Genomic DNA, 16054 nt, shown 5'->3' on the forward strand with positions numbered 1-16054 from the left:
ATGGAAAGGGATACTGAGTGAGTAATGGCTTTGTTTTCAAGAAAAGCTGCTACACTTACTACATATTTTAAACTGTGTGTGATAAATTAGTGGAGTAGCTCACCTTTTAAAGTCATAGATTTATTTTTCTGCTAATTAGAGATTTCAAGATTAAAAGCAGCATTTAATCTCTCTGAATCTTACAGCATACTCAGTTTCTTAAATTTTTAAGACATCAACAAGATTTACAAATATCTTAATAAAATCAAAGGCGAACATGAGTATACACAGTGGGTTATTTAGTCTGACAGTTCTGTGCTAAATACTGCTTGTTTTCAACTACAATCTTGGGCAACTTGTGTACTGTAATTAATGCTATTTTATTGTTTCAATTATTTCACGTTACAAAAAACTGCAGATGTTTTAAGTTATTCAAGCAACATTAGGATTATACAAAAAAGAATGACAAAAAATATCTCAGAAACAATCCTACTATACTTAATAAGTTGCAGAGCAGTGGCCCCTTGCTAAAGGTTACCATATATGTCTTTGTTACTCTGTCAGTTACATCAGGATTTGAGAAGTAAAAACAATAGGATTTAGGAAATAATTATAGTGTATTTCTAGTTCCTACAATGTCTAATGCCATATAATTCTGCTGAGTTGTTTGCCAAGCATATTTGGCTTCTCTTCAGGAGCTTAAAAGAAAAAGTTTCTTCCCACAGTAGTAACGAATTCTTCACTCAAAAAAACACAAAAAACCCAACAGCAACAAAACCACCAGCATGAGAAAAGAGGAAAAAAACCATCATTCAGTCCACAAAATAGTCTTCAGACAGGAACACACCTACTATTAACTTGCTCTTTTATAGTTGCTGGCAATTCATTTGCTCTTTGCGTCTCAGACTTCCCCTCTTTTGCCTCTGGTATCTAAAACAAGATGATAATAAAGAACAGATCAACATTTTAAGCATTTTAAACCAATCCAAGTGAATTCATAATCCATACATAAGCTAACTGCTATCAATGCAGTATATAAGCTATATCATGACTCAGAATCGCTCTTTAATTTGATGAGTTCTGCATGAAAACAGCAGTGAAGGAGCAGTGAACTTCTAAGCTTATAAATTTACTTCTTAAAAAAATATCTATTTAAGACATTTCCAATGTTTAGAAAGTTTAATTTAGTCTAAAATGTGGGTGTCTCAGCATGACGTTTATTATGTGTCTACTTACCTATTTGTGTATACATTCCTAAAATATATTGCAGTGACTGAAGAGTAGCTTTGACAAGTGCCTATGGTTTAGAAGAATTAAGAATACTGTGCATCAGCTAAATAGAATAAATGATTGAAGGAATGGTGAAAAAAGATGGTAGTATTTGAGACTAAATATTCAGAAGTAGCTACACTACAATGAACAACTACCAGCTGACAATCAGTGACAGTTACACGTGCAGTGTTCTGAGGCACATCTGACAAATTAGTTGTATCATCTTTTAGTAGTTATGGAAAATAAAAAATCCAAATCAAGTCTCAGTTACCTGTTTAGTCATACTTTCTCTCTTGCGCCAGAACCACCACCTTCCAGACTTCTTTGGCATCTTTTCTTTGACCCAAGATTCAACGGTAGCCTGAAAAAATTTGCAAGTTATTAATTTTGTGTAGATAAACAGAATAAAGATAAACATGCATTATTATGTGCAAAATCTTCAAAGAAGTAAACATTTCTATTTACCTTAGGCAAACTTTTCTGAAATACTTGCAAACTCAAAATCATTGGAGCAGCCAATGCCCAGTTATAATACCTGTTTTAAAACATGTTGGGAAGTTATTACAAAACCTGAATAGAAGTAAACAGTGTGCAAACTGCTTTCTCCTCAAAGAAAATACATCCATTTGCAAGCAACAACTAATATTAAAGCTAGTTACAAACAGAGTTACTTTAATGTACACAATTCAGCATCAGAGCTGAAAAGAAATATTACTTTTGTTAAATGTAATCCAAAAGTTTAATTCAAAAACACACTGGAAGCTGAAAAGTGCATTCACTTTATGTGGTAGGTTTAAAATAAGTTTTTCTGTGAACTAATTGTATGATACAGATAATTTACCTGTTATAAATCCTTATTACCAAATTAGGATTGTCTATGAGTCCAGGGTTTTCAGCAAATTCATGATAAGTAATAATATGCTCCATGAACTTTTCTGCAATCGAAGCAAATTTAAATTAAAATTAGAAATATGAAATCCTAAAAGGTCTGTTTAGTTTGCATCTAGAAAAATGTTTTCTGTCATTTCAGAACCTTTGCTGATTTTGCAATATCATCAAGCCATTCTAATATGGCCTACGTGTCAAGAGTCTTGTGGCTGCTTGTCTTCTCAGTAGCATGTAAAGCTTTGTACCACTTATTCACACACTATCACAGGAAGGAGAAATAAGAAATGAAGGTGTATTTATTCTGAGCCCTAATAGTAAGCTCGTAAAATTTCACTTGATGCCTTGAGATGGGATGACCGTTAAATAAGTAATATTAAAAATAATCATGAAATTACATGCTCCTAGAAGTTCCCTCAAAAATGTACAAAACTTTAAAGATAAGCAGAACTTTAAGAGAGAGGATTTAAATGGTTAGAAAGGTAAGTGTTAACAAACATTTAAGAAGGAAAGGCAAAGCAGGAGAGAAGACAGTACTAAATAACAATATATTAATCTCCCAGAGGCTTAAAAAACAATAAAAAGAAGTTATCAGGCAATTGGAAAGAATGCAATTTGTGAAGTTTTACATCAGATTAAGCAAGAAATTTCAGCCAGAAATAAGAGTGGTCAGAGATGCAATTAGCAGTATGAAAAAGGAGTAAGAAAGTCTCTCAAGATACAGTGTGCTCTTGAATAATTTGAGCCTAAATTTCACAATCTCTGCTTGGCAAACGCCAATGAAGTTTTCTAAAATTCTCCATTTTCTTTTCTTAATGTAAGCCTAATTAAAGGCAAAGGCTTCATAAAAATCAGAGCATTCAAGGCCCCTCGTTTAGCCGCCTGAGCTTTACAAGCACTTATGTTTTCTCTTCTCACATACCTTTAGAAATCTCGCCGTTTTCATTGAGACCTCCACAAAGTGAGAGCGTGACGTCAGGCAAATCCATGGCAGAATCAGACATGCATTCTGTGCCACTATCAGCAGCAGCACTTCCTACTGATTGGGGTGACTGGGAACCAGAAAGGTTGTCTGACTCCGTCCATTGTCGGAAGCCTGGATCAGAATCACTACAGAAAAGAGAATCACATTTTCCATAAAGACTTAAACACAAATCAGACACCACCAGGACCACCTTCAACCCTTTATTATACTGGAATATCCTAACTATCACCTGCAACAAAATTGGATTTGAAGGAAGAAGAGTTCCTCAACATTCTGTTGTCACAGAGCAATATCATGCTCCTCAGTATTTACCAGAATGTTGTAGAATAAGATTAGGACTGTTTTTTACACAAAAGCCTAGTTCCATTATCTAATAAGAACTGGGGCTCACGGTCACTTTAATCATCCACACATTAATTCATGTAGTTTAACTGCAGAATAAGCCCAGGTCCATGGAATCTTAATTCAAAGCTACCTTTTGGGAAAGTAGAGTGCTGCAACTTCAGGTTCCAAAGCCTTTAGGTCCTCCAAGTAAATATCATCAGGGCCCTGGTGATGACTTCGCTTGTGCACCCCTGTTAATTTTAACAGTCAAGTTATTGAGATGAAGCTATCCAGACACATTAAATACAAACATAACTGCGGATGATTGAGAATTAAAGCATTCATAAACTGAAGTTTAATCACAGTTAAAACTTTAATAACGATTAAAAGTTTAAATAGGAAAAACCGAAAAAGTACATTTTGTACTTTTCCCACTATTGCCTCAAATTTGCCTCAAACACCTGAAGGAGACAACCAGCAGTTTTATTACATACCTTTCTTTTTTGAAGGAGAGTCAACTTTTGCTGTTGGCTTTGTTTCAGGTAAAGAGTCCACCAACAGTCTGGAATGATGGTCAGAATCTAACGGTAAGGAATCTTGTGGTTCTGTAATTGCAGAAGCAACAGAATCTTTAACATCCATCTGCTTAAGCATAGGATGAGTTCTTGGCTCAGGTTTCAGGACTGTACAGACAGAATCTTTCACAACATCATCATCTTCAACTTCATCAGAGCTGAGGATGACTCTAAAATGAGTCTTCTCTGATGGAGTAATGGTAGCTGTTCTGGGATGTTCCAGTTTCTCTTTCTTGCTTATCTGAAAGACAAAACTCCACTCAATCCTTTCACTTCACAGACTGATTTTACTCCGCTTTTAATATTAAACTTGTACCCAAAGGTAATTTTGCCAGTAAACGGGGAGTCTGGTCACAAGTACACTGATAAGAATTTCAAGATTTATTTTAGCAAGAAAGAATCATAAAGATCTAGTCCAACCATCAATCCATCACCACCGTGCCCACTAAACCACATTCCTAAGAGTCACATGTACATATTTCTTTAACAACTGCAGGGATGGTGATTCCACCACTTCCCTGGGCAGCCTATTCCAGTGCCTCACCACTCTTTCAAAGAAGAAATATTTCCTAACATAAAACAGGTTCCATCTTATTAGTGAAGCTGCCTGCAACAAAAGCTTTTTACAAGCTTGTTGAACAAGTTCAGTAAAGAAAATGGCACGGAGGAGGTTTTGACATGACCAACCATGGCAAGGAGAAAAAAAAAAAAAAAAAAAGAAAGAGCATGATGTATCAGGACAAATGCCATCAGTTGTCCCAAGAGTTAAAAAATTTATTAAGGCTACCATACCTCTAGAATGAGCTATAATGTAGCCTAAAATAAAGAACAATGATTTCCAGAATTGTTTTATTCAGTTTCTAGCTAAAAATTAGAAAACTTTTACATTGCCACTGTAAGGTTTTCCATAACTACTTCAGTCAACAAAGACTGAACAAAGCAGACTATCAACCAGCCACAAGAGGGTGCTACTTCCCTATTTCAGCAAAGAATTCTACAGAACAACAGCAGATTTCCAACTCATTTGTAGTGCATGATGTTAAATATGCCAAATCTCAGTATACAAAGTTCAAGATACCTTGGTTGATTCCGGGAATCCTCCCCATGTCCATTCCATGTGAGATTCAGATCTGAGCAAGCTCTCAGCAGGTTTAACTTCTAGTTCTGAATCACTTTTAGGGCAGACTGGCTCAGAGTAAGGGCTAGCAAACCAAAAGAACCAAAAAAAAAAAAAGGAAGAAAGCTACAGTGTTTAAAATGCATTTGTTGTTCACAGTTACTCTTGGTTGAGTTTTCTAGAGCTTAACAGAGCTTCAATTATTCTGTAACATGGCAAGAAGCCCAGCAGGGTTTTCAGACAGAAATTAGGTTAAAACCAAAATCACATTAAAGGACTTGCACAGCAATCACCCTTAACAAGTTCCTCCAATGTATCTGCAGTGCAGGTACAGCTCTTTCCTAAGCCTACCTTCTGCTAAAAAACACACAAGCCATAAATAAATAAATAAACAAACAAACATAACAGAAAGAAAAAAGTGTAATCTGAAAGTAAGGCAGAAAACAGCTTTTAGATCCTTGGCTCTGTAATGATTTAGTATTTAATCTTCCTAGGACAAGACCTGAGTAACAGAAGTCTTGCAAAACTAACTCATGAACGTACAAAGTAACACCAAATCACACCTACAGCTGGGGAAAAAAATATTAGCAAGTTACAGTCAGAGAGGCAAGAGAGATCACTTCAACACATCCTTCAGACTACCCAACTTATTAAAGCTCCATCCAAATTTTCCTACAGTGATTACTATGTATGCATCAGAATACATTCATTGACATTTACTTCTAATAACTTTTCAGTCAAAGGAACTCACTCTCAAAAAAGGGGAGAAAAGTGTAATTTAAAAACTGTTTTGCTCTTGTGGTCTTAGGGAAGAAAAAAAGCAAAAGTTCGTTTTGCTGTAGCATTTATGGATGGGAAAAGCCCAAATCTATCCCTTCTTAAATAGGGGTTTTATATGTGGGAAATTCTCAAAGTTCCACATATGTAGCACACACTGCATTCTTATCACAAAAGCTAGGCATGTTGCATAGTTTCACAGATCAAGAAAAAAACTGAGTAAAAGGCACATTAACTTTATTATAATTATTCATCTTCATAAGCACAATGACATAACAAAATGACTCACTTATCCAGAGGGGACCAGTCTCCATCAGATAATGGGTAATGATCCTTCGAGTGATAAATCAAAGATTCTTTTTGTTCTTCACCTTTTGGTGAAGAATTTGAGGATCCTCTGTTGGAAAAAGAGACATTTAGTAAGTCAACAATAAGAAATTTGCATTACTAATTCAGTTAGAAATGTGACCTGTATGTTATTAAAAATCCAAGATCAAAGGAAAGAAGTGTACAGGTTGGAGAATCCATTGATTGCAGCACACCTGCATACAACTTAAAAAGGAAATAGTAACTAATACTTGAAAATATTATCAGCTTAAACAAACCTACTCCTCTGGCATCTTATAAGTTAATATTGAACTAGGAAGTCACAAGACCTTAAGTGATATCATTGTCTAGGGACAGCTAATACTACCAAACCCCATAACCCTTCATTAGATAAACAGTGGAATCACTGAAAGTTAAATAGAAAAGGCAGTTTTGACACCACATTTTACAGTTGCCTATTTCACAAATTAAAATATTAAGAAAACAAGAGCAGCTACTGGCTACATGATTCACCCACAAGTTTGTAGATAACACACACTACAGCGAGTAACTAGATGTACTGCACTGAACAGCAAGGTTTTTTGGAACTGAGAACACTACTCAGTATCTGTAACAAAAAACACCAAGAACCACTGAATAGGAATGCATTGTATTCTACACAGAAATCTCGTAAATATTTCCCTCGTAATTACTTCAGATCTTTTTAAAGCCTTGTGAATTCACTTGAATAATTAACTATTCTTAGGATATGACTAGAGGTTAGATGAAGGGCATAATGGCTACACAGCACAAAAAATACATGGAAGATGAGCACGGAATTTGAGAGTAAAACACAAAATAAATTATTTTAAGACACTACTATGGAAAAAAGTAAGATAGAAATGTTTCATACTATATACTGAGTACTGCAAGAGGCAAAAGGTGTTGCCAAACAATTAAGAACGCATACTAGAAAATAATTTTAGTCAGGTCCCTCAGTATTTCAACTTTGGAGGGGGACAAGATGACAAGTAGGTCGTAGTAAACAAATAAAACTCCAAATGCAGTCGAAGACCACTGAAAAGAAACTTGGGAGAATTGATATTAGACCACTGCACTCCCGTTCATAAAATATGGTTTTACTAATAATTCTGAACCACCTATTTTGCAACATTCCGTAAGACAGCTACACACTTCCTCTCATTCAGTTTTCAATTTTATACATTATCTAAACAGATAAGACTTCAGAGGCAGATAACTTCTTTCAGACTGATGCACTGTGCTGCTATAAGAAACCAATGGAAGTCATTTAACATTAGATTAGAGTGCTAATGTGAAAGTTAACGTCCAGTGAATGCGTTTCTGAAAACACAGGTAAATTGCGTGGACTGAAATGGAAAATCCTTTCCATTTTGCAGGGTGAGAGAACAGACACAACACAATACCCTTAGTGCCTGAGAAATAATGCCCTCCTATTCCTTTCTGAGCATACACACTAATATTAGTCATCCTGGTACTATTTTAGGTAAGCCAAACACTAGTAGCATAACTAAATCTGTGGCACATACCGCCACAGTTAGAAAAGACAAAGGATATTATAAAAAAGGCTGTATAAACATTTGGAAAGAGATTTTGGATTTTCCCAAGAAACAGGAAACAGCTTGTCTTTCACACTGTAAGAAAAGAACTAGATAAGACATGATGTACTAGTATCTGTGGCTGAATTTTTGACCTTCCTGTCAGAACACCACTCTTCCCTTTTCCTTTCTTGGTTTCACTCTGAAATCCACCATAATGTTTAGTAACAAATAAGGTTTTATTTCTGTATTATTTTTTTTCCCCCAAAACAGGGTTTTTATAATAATAGCAATAATACTAATAATAATAACTTAAAAACTGCTGATATCACCTTCCATCCTCACAGGATGTGAGAAGATAGCTTTACATTTATTTATTTTTCTCCCCAAAGCTGCATCTTCATCTGAGAAATTAATGGCCTTGCCATAGGCATATGCATTTCAATTCCTGTGTTGGTATTGGAATGACTGTATATGAACTCCCCTAACAAATACATACCCATAAACTTATCTTAGCATCTCTGGGCTTGCGTTGCTACAATTTAATTGTTGTTCAGTCCTCCAAATACCTGTCACTCGCATAAGAGCATTCTTTTAACAAAAAATTCTTCCTTTCACATCACAACTCTCCGCTCCGAGAATGAACTTCTACTGGTGTTTTTGTTTATTTAAAAATAAACAACTAAAAAGCCTGTTTGATTCTTCATTCTTTAAGATCATCCAGTTCCAAACTCCCTGCCAAGGGCAGGCTTGCCACTCACATGATCCAGATACTGCTGTCTCAGTGCTCTTGCACTGAAGACTGAACACAGATCTATGCTGTATCCTAAAAGTCCCCCATACACACGTTAAAAGGAAGGTTTCTCAGTTCATTTTCTTAAAGCAAATTATTCTTGTATTTTCCAGATCAGATATTGAATTTACTCAGACAGTATATTAAGTATTAAAGCTGTTAATAAACCAGTAAGTTTTGCCTAAAAATCAACTCTGCTTCTTTCATTCAATGGCCTAAGAAACTTCCATGGAAAACTGATGATTAGGTTTTTCCTGGAGTTTATGTATTTAAATGTTTGATAGTTTTCATCTATTACTACAATCATTCCTATTACTCAGGCAAGCTCCTTTGGTTTCTTAGTATGCATGACAAATTTACTACAGGCTCCAATTTACTAATAGTATCCACTAGGAAATACAGGACAATTCCTTGCTTTAACTACACCTATGTAAAGGGTTTTCTCTATTAAACTGAAGGATCATGTATTTCTGTAGTTTTCAGTTATCAAAGTAAACTTTAAGTTACAAGAGAAGTCCAGTTCAGATGTGGTGTACTACAAACATTCCGCACTGCAGTTTGTGTAGATGTTTTCAAACACCTTATTGCACCAATCTACCTCAGAAAAGTTACACAGAACTTTTTAATTGCTAGCCACAAGGAAGACCAGGACAACACTTCTTTACATGTTACTTCTACAAGCAGTGCATGCTTGCAGCCTGGAAGGCCAACTATATCCCAGGCTGCATTAAAACAGGAGTGGCCAGCAGGGAGAGAGAGGTGACTGTTCCCCTATACTCAGCTCTTGTGAAGCCCAATCTGGAACCCCATCCAGGCCTGGGGCTCCCAGCCCAAGAAAGATGCAGAGCTCTTGGAATAGGTCCAGAGCAGGCCCATTAAGATGATCAGAGGGCTGGAGCACCTCCCCTATGAGAAAGGTTGAGAGAACTGGGCTTGTTTAGCCTGGAGAAGAGAAGGTTACAGGGATACCTCATTGTGGCCTTCCAGTAATTGAAGGGAGCATGGCTGTTTACAAGGGTGGATGGTGATAGGACAAGGGGAATGGTTTTAAACTGAGACAGGGAAAATTTAGATTAGATATTAGGAGGAAGTTTTCCATACAGAGGGTGGTGACACACTGGAACAGGTTGCCCAAGGAGGTTGTGGATGCCCCATCCCTGGAGGCATTCAAGGCCAGGCTGGATGTGGCTCTGGGCAGCCTGGTCTGCTGGTTGGTGACCCTGCACATAGCAGGGGGTTGAAACTGGGTGATCATTGTGGTCCTGTTCAACCCAGGCCATTCTACGATTCTATGATTTACAAGAATGGGCTTAAGTGGATCTCATAATGAAACTGACAAACTTGAATGATTCTGTAAGGATACAGAAGATCATGATTTTGTATTCTGTTTAAGGAAAAACCTACTTAATGCCTATTGAAAGTTATGGATTATTTGTGTGGAAAAAAAAAAAGTACCAGTTACTCTTTATAGGCCCCAAAATGCCTAGTAACAGCAGTTAGCCAATACATAATAGTTTACCTTAGGGGCTGAACACTTTTCTCGTCATCTGAGCTTATTTCCATTTCAAAAATCTCTTCTGTCCCAGTAGAAGAAATTTGATCTTCTTTCCTGACATCTTGTTTGTATTTCTTTCTTCTTCTTTTTTTCTTTTTCACTGATCCTGGGGTGAATACAGTCTCTGTTTCCATAGCATGTGGAATTTCTGAGTTTGTACATGTCCTCTCACTTTCACCTGATATCAAATGATTGTCAGTGTCTTTAAAAAACTGATCTTCAGTAGGTATTGGAGATGTGGCCAAATATGCAGGAACTTTTTCCTAAATAAAAAAAAGAAATAAATAGATTCTCAGTCAATGGAATGGTATTTAAATTCTTTCCTTTGGAGCACGTGCTTCTATCCATAAAAGATGATGAAGATGATTAACAAAATTAGGCTAATTAAGCCCACTGCTGTCTATTTATTATGAAACAGATTCACAGAAAGTTGCAGGTTGGAAGGGACATCTAGAAATCATGTAGAGAGTGGTTTGGATTTAGGTGATCTTTGAGGTACCTTCCGATCCAGGCCATTCTATGGTTTACTCGGGTTAGAAAAAAACATATCTCCTACACATCAAAACAAAACCAGCACCAACACTGTTAACAGTTTAGTTATAACTGACTGCCCATTGAAGAAACAATCCAGATGAAATCTTTATGAATCAACCAGGTGTTTATTTACATTGTAACAAGAAAATAAAATATATCAAGACCTACACCAAAAGAAACACTATGAGAAATAATAAATATGAAGTGGGGCAAAAGGGGAGGGTAAAGGAAGTGCAGAGTTAGTGGTTACCATTCTTGCTTTCTGAAAAGAATCTCAAGACTGATCTATTCTCATCAACAGCTAACATAACAGCAGCTAGAAGAACTGCTTTCAGTTTTGATTTTACTCTCTGCTGAAACAGAACTCAAGTTTTCTTTCTCATAAATATTATGACTTCCTGCCCTAACTTAACATTTAGTACACTACTCTAAATGCTTATTTACTTCTTCCACTTAAAGTAATATTTAACCCTTTTCAAAATGAGCGCTTCCTCTCTTTCTCAAGCAGTAAACACGGAGTGCCATAAACCAGTAAGCAGATCAAGTTCATTTCCTTGAAAGACACTGATTCCTGACAGTGAAGTCACAGCTTCACCTTTCACTTCACTAAGACAGACCTTTTCCTCTAAATCTTTTACATTTTTATATTTAAAATTCCTTTCCCTTTATCTTGCTGAAAAAAAATGCAAACATCCAAAAGTGAACCAATATGTATGACTGAAAAATTCTGCAATTACACAAGTTCCATATCCTTAGGCACTAGGCTAAAGTTTATCCCTTTTTTTTTTTTTTTTCTTCCCCAAAGGCTTGTTATTTTCCCATTGGAAAAGGTCTTAGGCCATTAATTACTATATTCCAATACAACATGGACTTCAAGTCAAAGAAGCTATTATCAATTGGCGACAGTTCCATAAATAAATTATAAAAAACTGCTACAAAGTGTAAGAAAAATATATGCCAAAATAATCAACCTTCATTAGCACAGAGGTCACTAACACAAGCTATGAGAATGTATGCCAAAAAATAGGGCACGGTAAACTGGTAAACTAAATGGTAAAGCTAACTGGTAAGCTAAATGGTAAACCAAAAATCACTGGTAATGTAATTCTACAAAATACCAAGCACCTTAGCAGCATTTGAAAGTGATGCAAGATTCTGTCAGAAAGTGAGGCTTTTAGAAGTAGTAATATTGACAGTACTATGTCAAGAGCTTTTAACACAGCACTCTTAACACAGTATTGTAGCCATCATGAAGCACAAATCCCTTACATTTTCCTCTTCGGTTTCTTGTACAAAGAATGCTTCTCCATTGTCACCCAGTTTCATATGAAGATCAACAGCATCGCCATTAATTTCTATATCAATCTGTGAAGAGATAATTTAATGTGATTAATTCATCACAGGTGAAAGCATTGACCTAAAGTCTTGCTAATCTCTGATAAACTTTATTCCATTGTATGATCATCACTCTTTCTCTCTCCTTCACTTTTTGAAAGAAATTTGTTACAATGATCTTTATCTTCTTAACTCAAAACACGCCAGGCTGTTAGTAGAGATCCTAAAAGCTACAAGAAAAAAGTGGAGAAATGTGGAAAGCATCTGATGGTAAAACATAGCTCACCTAATTTAGAGCTGTAGAACCATAAACCAATTGATTTAGTCTTTCTTTCCTAGACTAACGCTGAATGACTGAAACTATTCATGTTTATCTGCTTAAAGTTCAACCTCAATTGGAGTCTCATACAAATCAGAGTCTCAAAGAGCAAAAGGTAAAGATGACAAGGTAGAAGCCTCCTGAAAGCAGGTTTTGTTTTGAGAAATAATGTTCAACCTATATTTCAATAGGATAGACATTTCCCACAATTCTTTTTGCAACTCAGACATTGGTTCAGATTTTCCTTCTCAAGAGTTTACGGGGACGTGACACGGCACCACAAACCTTCTGCAACCTTCTGCAACAACCTTTTGCTTTTGCAAATGGGAAATATTTCTAAGCTCATAAACAGGCTCTTTAACTTACATTCATTGCACAGAATAGAGATTACTCTTCCCTATGAATATAAAATATAGGAAAAACAATGTATTTAAAAAAAAAAAAAAACAACTATTTTAATTCCTCTTCCTAATGAAATATTGGACAGCCAGTTAAGATCCATTTCAAATTTTTCTAAACAGAATGTTTGAAGTTCAGATAAAATTACCTTATTTTTCAGTAAATTTATTTAACTAATGGTATCTGTCTACATGTATTAAACCTAAATAATGCAAAATCTAATATTTGTCAGGTAAAAACATGATGGACTTGCCTTAAGGTATAAAATGCCACTGGCATTTCAAGTTATATATAGTTTAGACACTTTGGTCAAAATGAGATCAAGTGAAATATTGTAATTGCTATGGGACATTCAGTATGTACATTACTCAAGATCCAGTTTCCTGCCAATGCAAGAACAAAAATTACCTTTCAAGCCATAGCTAATATGATAAGAATACACACATTCATAGTGACAGTACCATGACGTGAAATGGCCAGTCCAATAGGAACGGGAACTACTTCTAACATTAGCACATGGAAAGCTAAGAATAATTAAAAAATAAAACACACTACAATGCTAAAAAAAAAAAAAGAAAAAAAAAAGAAATTATCCTTGTATTCAAATTCAGCTTTTTATGTGAACAAAACCACAAGCCAAAGAATACCAATCACAGGTGATGATACATTACTCTTGTACCTTGCTGAAAATATACTCAATTACATGATTTGTTGCAGAACTGTTAAGAAAAAATATTCAACTTTTTGTCAACAGTGTGCTCATTCAGAAAATACTAGCAAGTGGGAAAGCAAAACAAAAGAATCATTCAGGAAAACTGCTGATAGGCTGTGCTGTGACAAACTCACAACCTTAATGTATACAACTCCTAGTATGACCACTAGCAACCAAAAAAAAAAGCCCAAAACATAAGTGTTTTTTTTCTAGCAGGATTTTCTTCTCCTTTTACAAGAAAAATATAAAGATGGGAGTAGTTTCCTTCAGTGCTGTTGCCTTTCTTAGAAAAACAGTATCTAATCCTGAAGTGTTATGACCTGTTTAAGTCAATTGGTCCTTCAGTTCATTTTACATCAAATTTCAATCCAACTCACTCCTTAAGCATATAATTACTGAAGTCTATGCAAAGGGAATGACAGGATGATCTACACTCTGGTAGCACCACTGTCTCAGGCTATTGGGTTGGGGATTGTACCAGGTTCTCTTTCAAATAAGCCCATAAATGGATGAAGTTTCATTCCCAATTTTTATTTGCTTGTGGATAGTATTAACCGCATTTCCTACTGCATATCAATATTAAACAGAGTTAGCAAAAGGAGTAATACATATGACAGGTCATCAGCATTCATGATGAACTCTATTTGTCCCCCAGACATTCCGAAAACAGTTCCTTCAATATCAGGGATCAGTTAAATGTTATTAAGCCTTTATTTCCTTGCAAACTTGTATAGGTAAATAGTCATATAAATATTTTAAGACCGAAATATATATGCTTGTATTAATCTTTTTTAATAATTCAAAAGGTGTCAAAGTTTTTGTTGTTGTTTTTTTTTTTTTTTCCTCCCTGCAGAGTCCTTAGATTACCACAGGAAGTTCTACCGTGCATTCCGAAACTCAGAGTCCGTACAGCATATATGAGAAACTGCTCTGCACTTAACTAGACTGCTAATTGGATATGCAGAGGGTTGAGACAAGAAAGAACAGAGGAAGAGAGGGAATGCATTGGTATTCCAAAGTTTGTTTTGGTGCGCTTTCTGAACTTACCACTTTTTCTTTGGAGCGCAAGACCCCAAGCTTCCCAAATCGGACATGAAAAGGAGAACACTGGTATGTACCATCCTGCTGCCGGACCACAACGACATCAATGCATCCTGAAAGGGTGGCCTGATTAATGCCTTTGTACAGTTCCTTCACAGTAACCAGGACTTGTCCTGCAAGTTGTCCCACGTAGTTCATAGTCTGAAACTAAGGGGAAGAAGGGGAGAAAAAAAAAAGGTTAATTAAGAAAATGAAAAGTTTCATTTCTTTTTTTTAATTTGAATCAAAAGGCATGTGTTACATCACTTAACAATTACTCTGCTTAATGTAACAAGATTTACACAAATACCTTGAAGCCAACAGGATTTTGAGCCAATTCTCATATTACAACCAGTCTCTGCAGTTACAAAATCCTTATTCTTAATAGCAAATTTATTCAACAGTGAATTTATTTTGTCATGAAACAAGCAATAGAAGCCTTTTCAACATAAGTTATGGGCACATAACTTTTTTGAACAACAGTGCCATCAACCTTCAGAATCTGAAAATGACTCAAGAAAGACTTCTACCCATGGTAGATGATACCAGAGAATCAAAATTACTAAGACTCTTCCATTAGCTTTTGGTTAAATAAAATTTCACTAGGTGTCACCTATAGCTACAACACATACTTCTCCAAAAAGCTTAATGAAATTTGGAAGTATCCATATTTAAAACAGCTGCTGAAGTAATTTGCTCTGAGAAAACACGATGAACCTAGCAGAGTGACCTTGTTCACTTTCAGCCATAAGAAGCAAGCACTGACCTACCAGCTAACAATCATTATTTCTATAGAAATTACATCCAAAGAATAGACATTAAATGCTAAATATATTTTCACCCGTAAGAAGCCCTAATCAAGTTTACATACTCATGTGATAGCTTATTTTAAGGGTGAAGTGTTATGACAGTAACTACTTCCCAGAGGCTTCATGAAGTTTCAGCCAAGAGAAAAGATGGCTTTTACAGATTCTGTAGCTGGTTATTCTCCTGACATCATGAGATTGAAAAGAACAATCTAGGTAAAGAAAGCCTTGCTAAATGAGAGTGGGGAGTTTAGGACAGAATAGAAAAAAAGGAAAATGAACAGAAGATGACCGTGGTACAGTTGAACTGGGAAGACATTACTGGGTACCATTATCCATTAAGAATATTTATGTGATCTTTTGAATGCCTGTAAGCCTTTCAGACTAAGAATATAAGGTGAACTACATCAGTCAAAAAGAAATGAAGCCCAAAGACTTCTGAGATGATCCCAGCTTTAATAGAATGAGGCAGGAAAAATCATGAAAGCATTCTAATGGAAACCTAAGAGCAATCCTTCCTCATTTTGACAACCAAAACATTTTAAAACTGAAACCGCCAAGTCCTAGTCTTCCTTATCAAGTCATGTGGAGAGGATTTATTTTTCAAATTTAAATATGACTAAGCAATATCTGGTAGGCTTGAGAAGCATAGAATGGGGAAAAATTCTTCTACAGTTGCACTGTCCTTTAAAGTAATTTTAAATTTCTTCTATGCTTATAGTTA

The 16054-nt window shown here is 35.7% G+C and overlaps 1 protein-coding gene across 4 annotated transcripts in view; it reads right to left on the reverse strand.

The window, feature by feature from the left end:
• LPIN2 (lipin 2) overlaps positions 1-16054 on the reverse strand; it is a 38871-nt gene that overhangs the window by 10331 nt on the left and 12486 nt on the right. For all 4 annotated transcript variants that reach the window (XM_048939758.1, XM_048939757.1, XM_048939759.1 and 1 more), the window contains exons 2-13: positions 14492-14692; positions 11949-12044; positions 10110-10408; positions 6204-6311; positions 5099-5222; positions 3940-4261; positions 3597-3696; positions 3059-3246; positions 2093-2186; positions 1717-1786; positions 1523-1612; positions 827-909 (exon numbers count right to left, since the gene is read on the reverse strand). In XM_048939758.1, the coding sequence (XP_048795715.1) occupies positions 827-909; positions 1523-1612; positions 1717-1786; positions 2093-2186; positions 3059-3246; positions 3597-3696; positions 3940-4261; positions 5099-5222; positions 6204-6311; positions 10110-10408; positions 11949-12044; positions 14492-14683 (1766 nt within the window). In that variant the 5' untranslated portion in view covers positions 14684-14692. The remainder of the gene's footprint in view (positions 1-826; positions 910-1522; positions 1613-1716; positions 1787-2092; positions 2187-3058; positions 3247-3596; positions 3697-3939; positions 4262-5098; positions 5223-6203; positions 6312-10109; positions 10409-11948; positions 12045-14491; positions 14693-16054) is intronic.

The sequence above is a fragment of the Lagopus muta genome, chromosome 3, assembly GCF_023343835.1.
Source record: "Lagopus muta isolate bLagMut1 chromosome 3, bLagMut1 primary, whole genome shotgun sequence".
NCBI classification, from domain to species: domain Eukaryota; kingdom Metazoa; phylum Chordata; class Aves; order Galliformes; family Phasianidae; genus Lagopus; species Lagopus muta.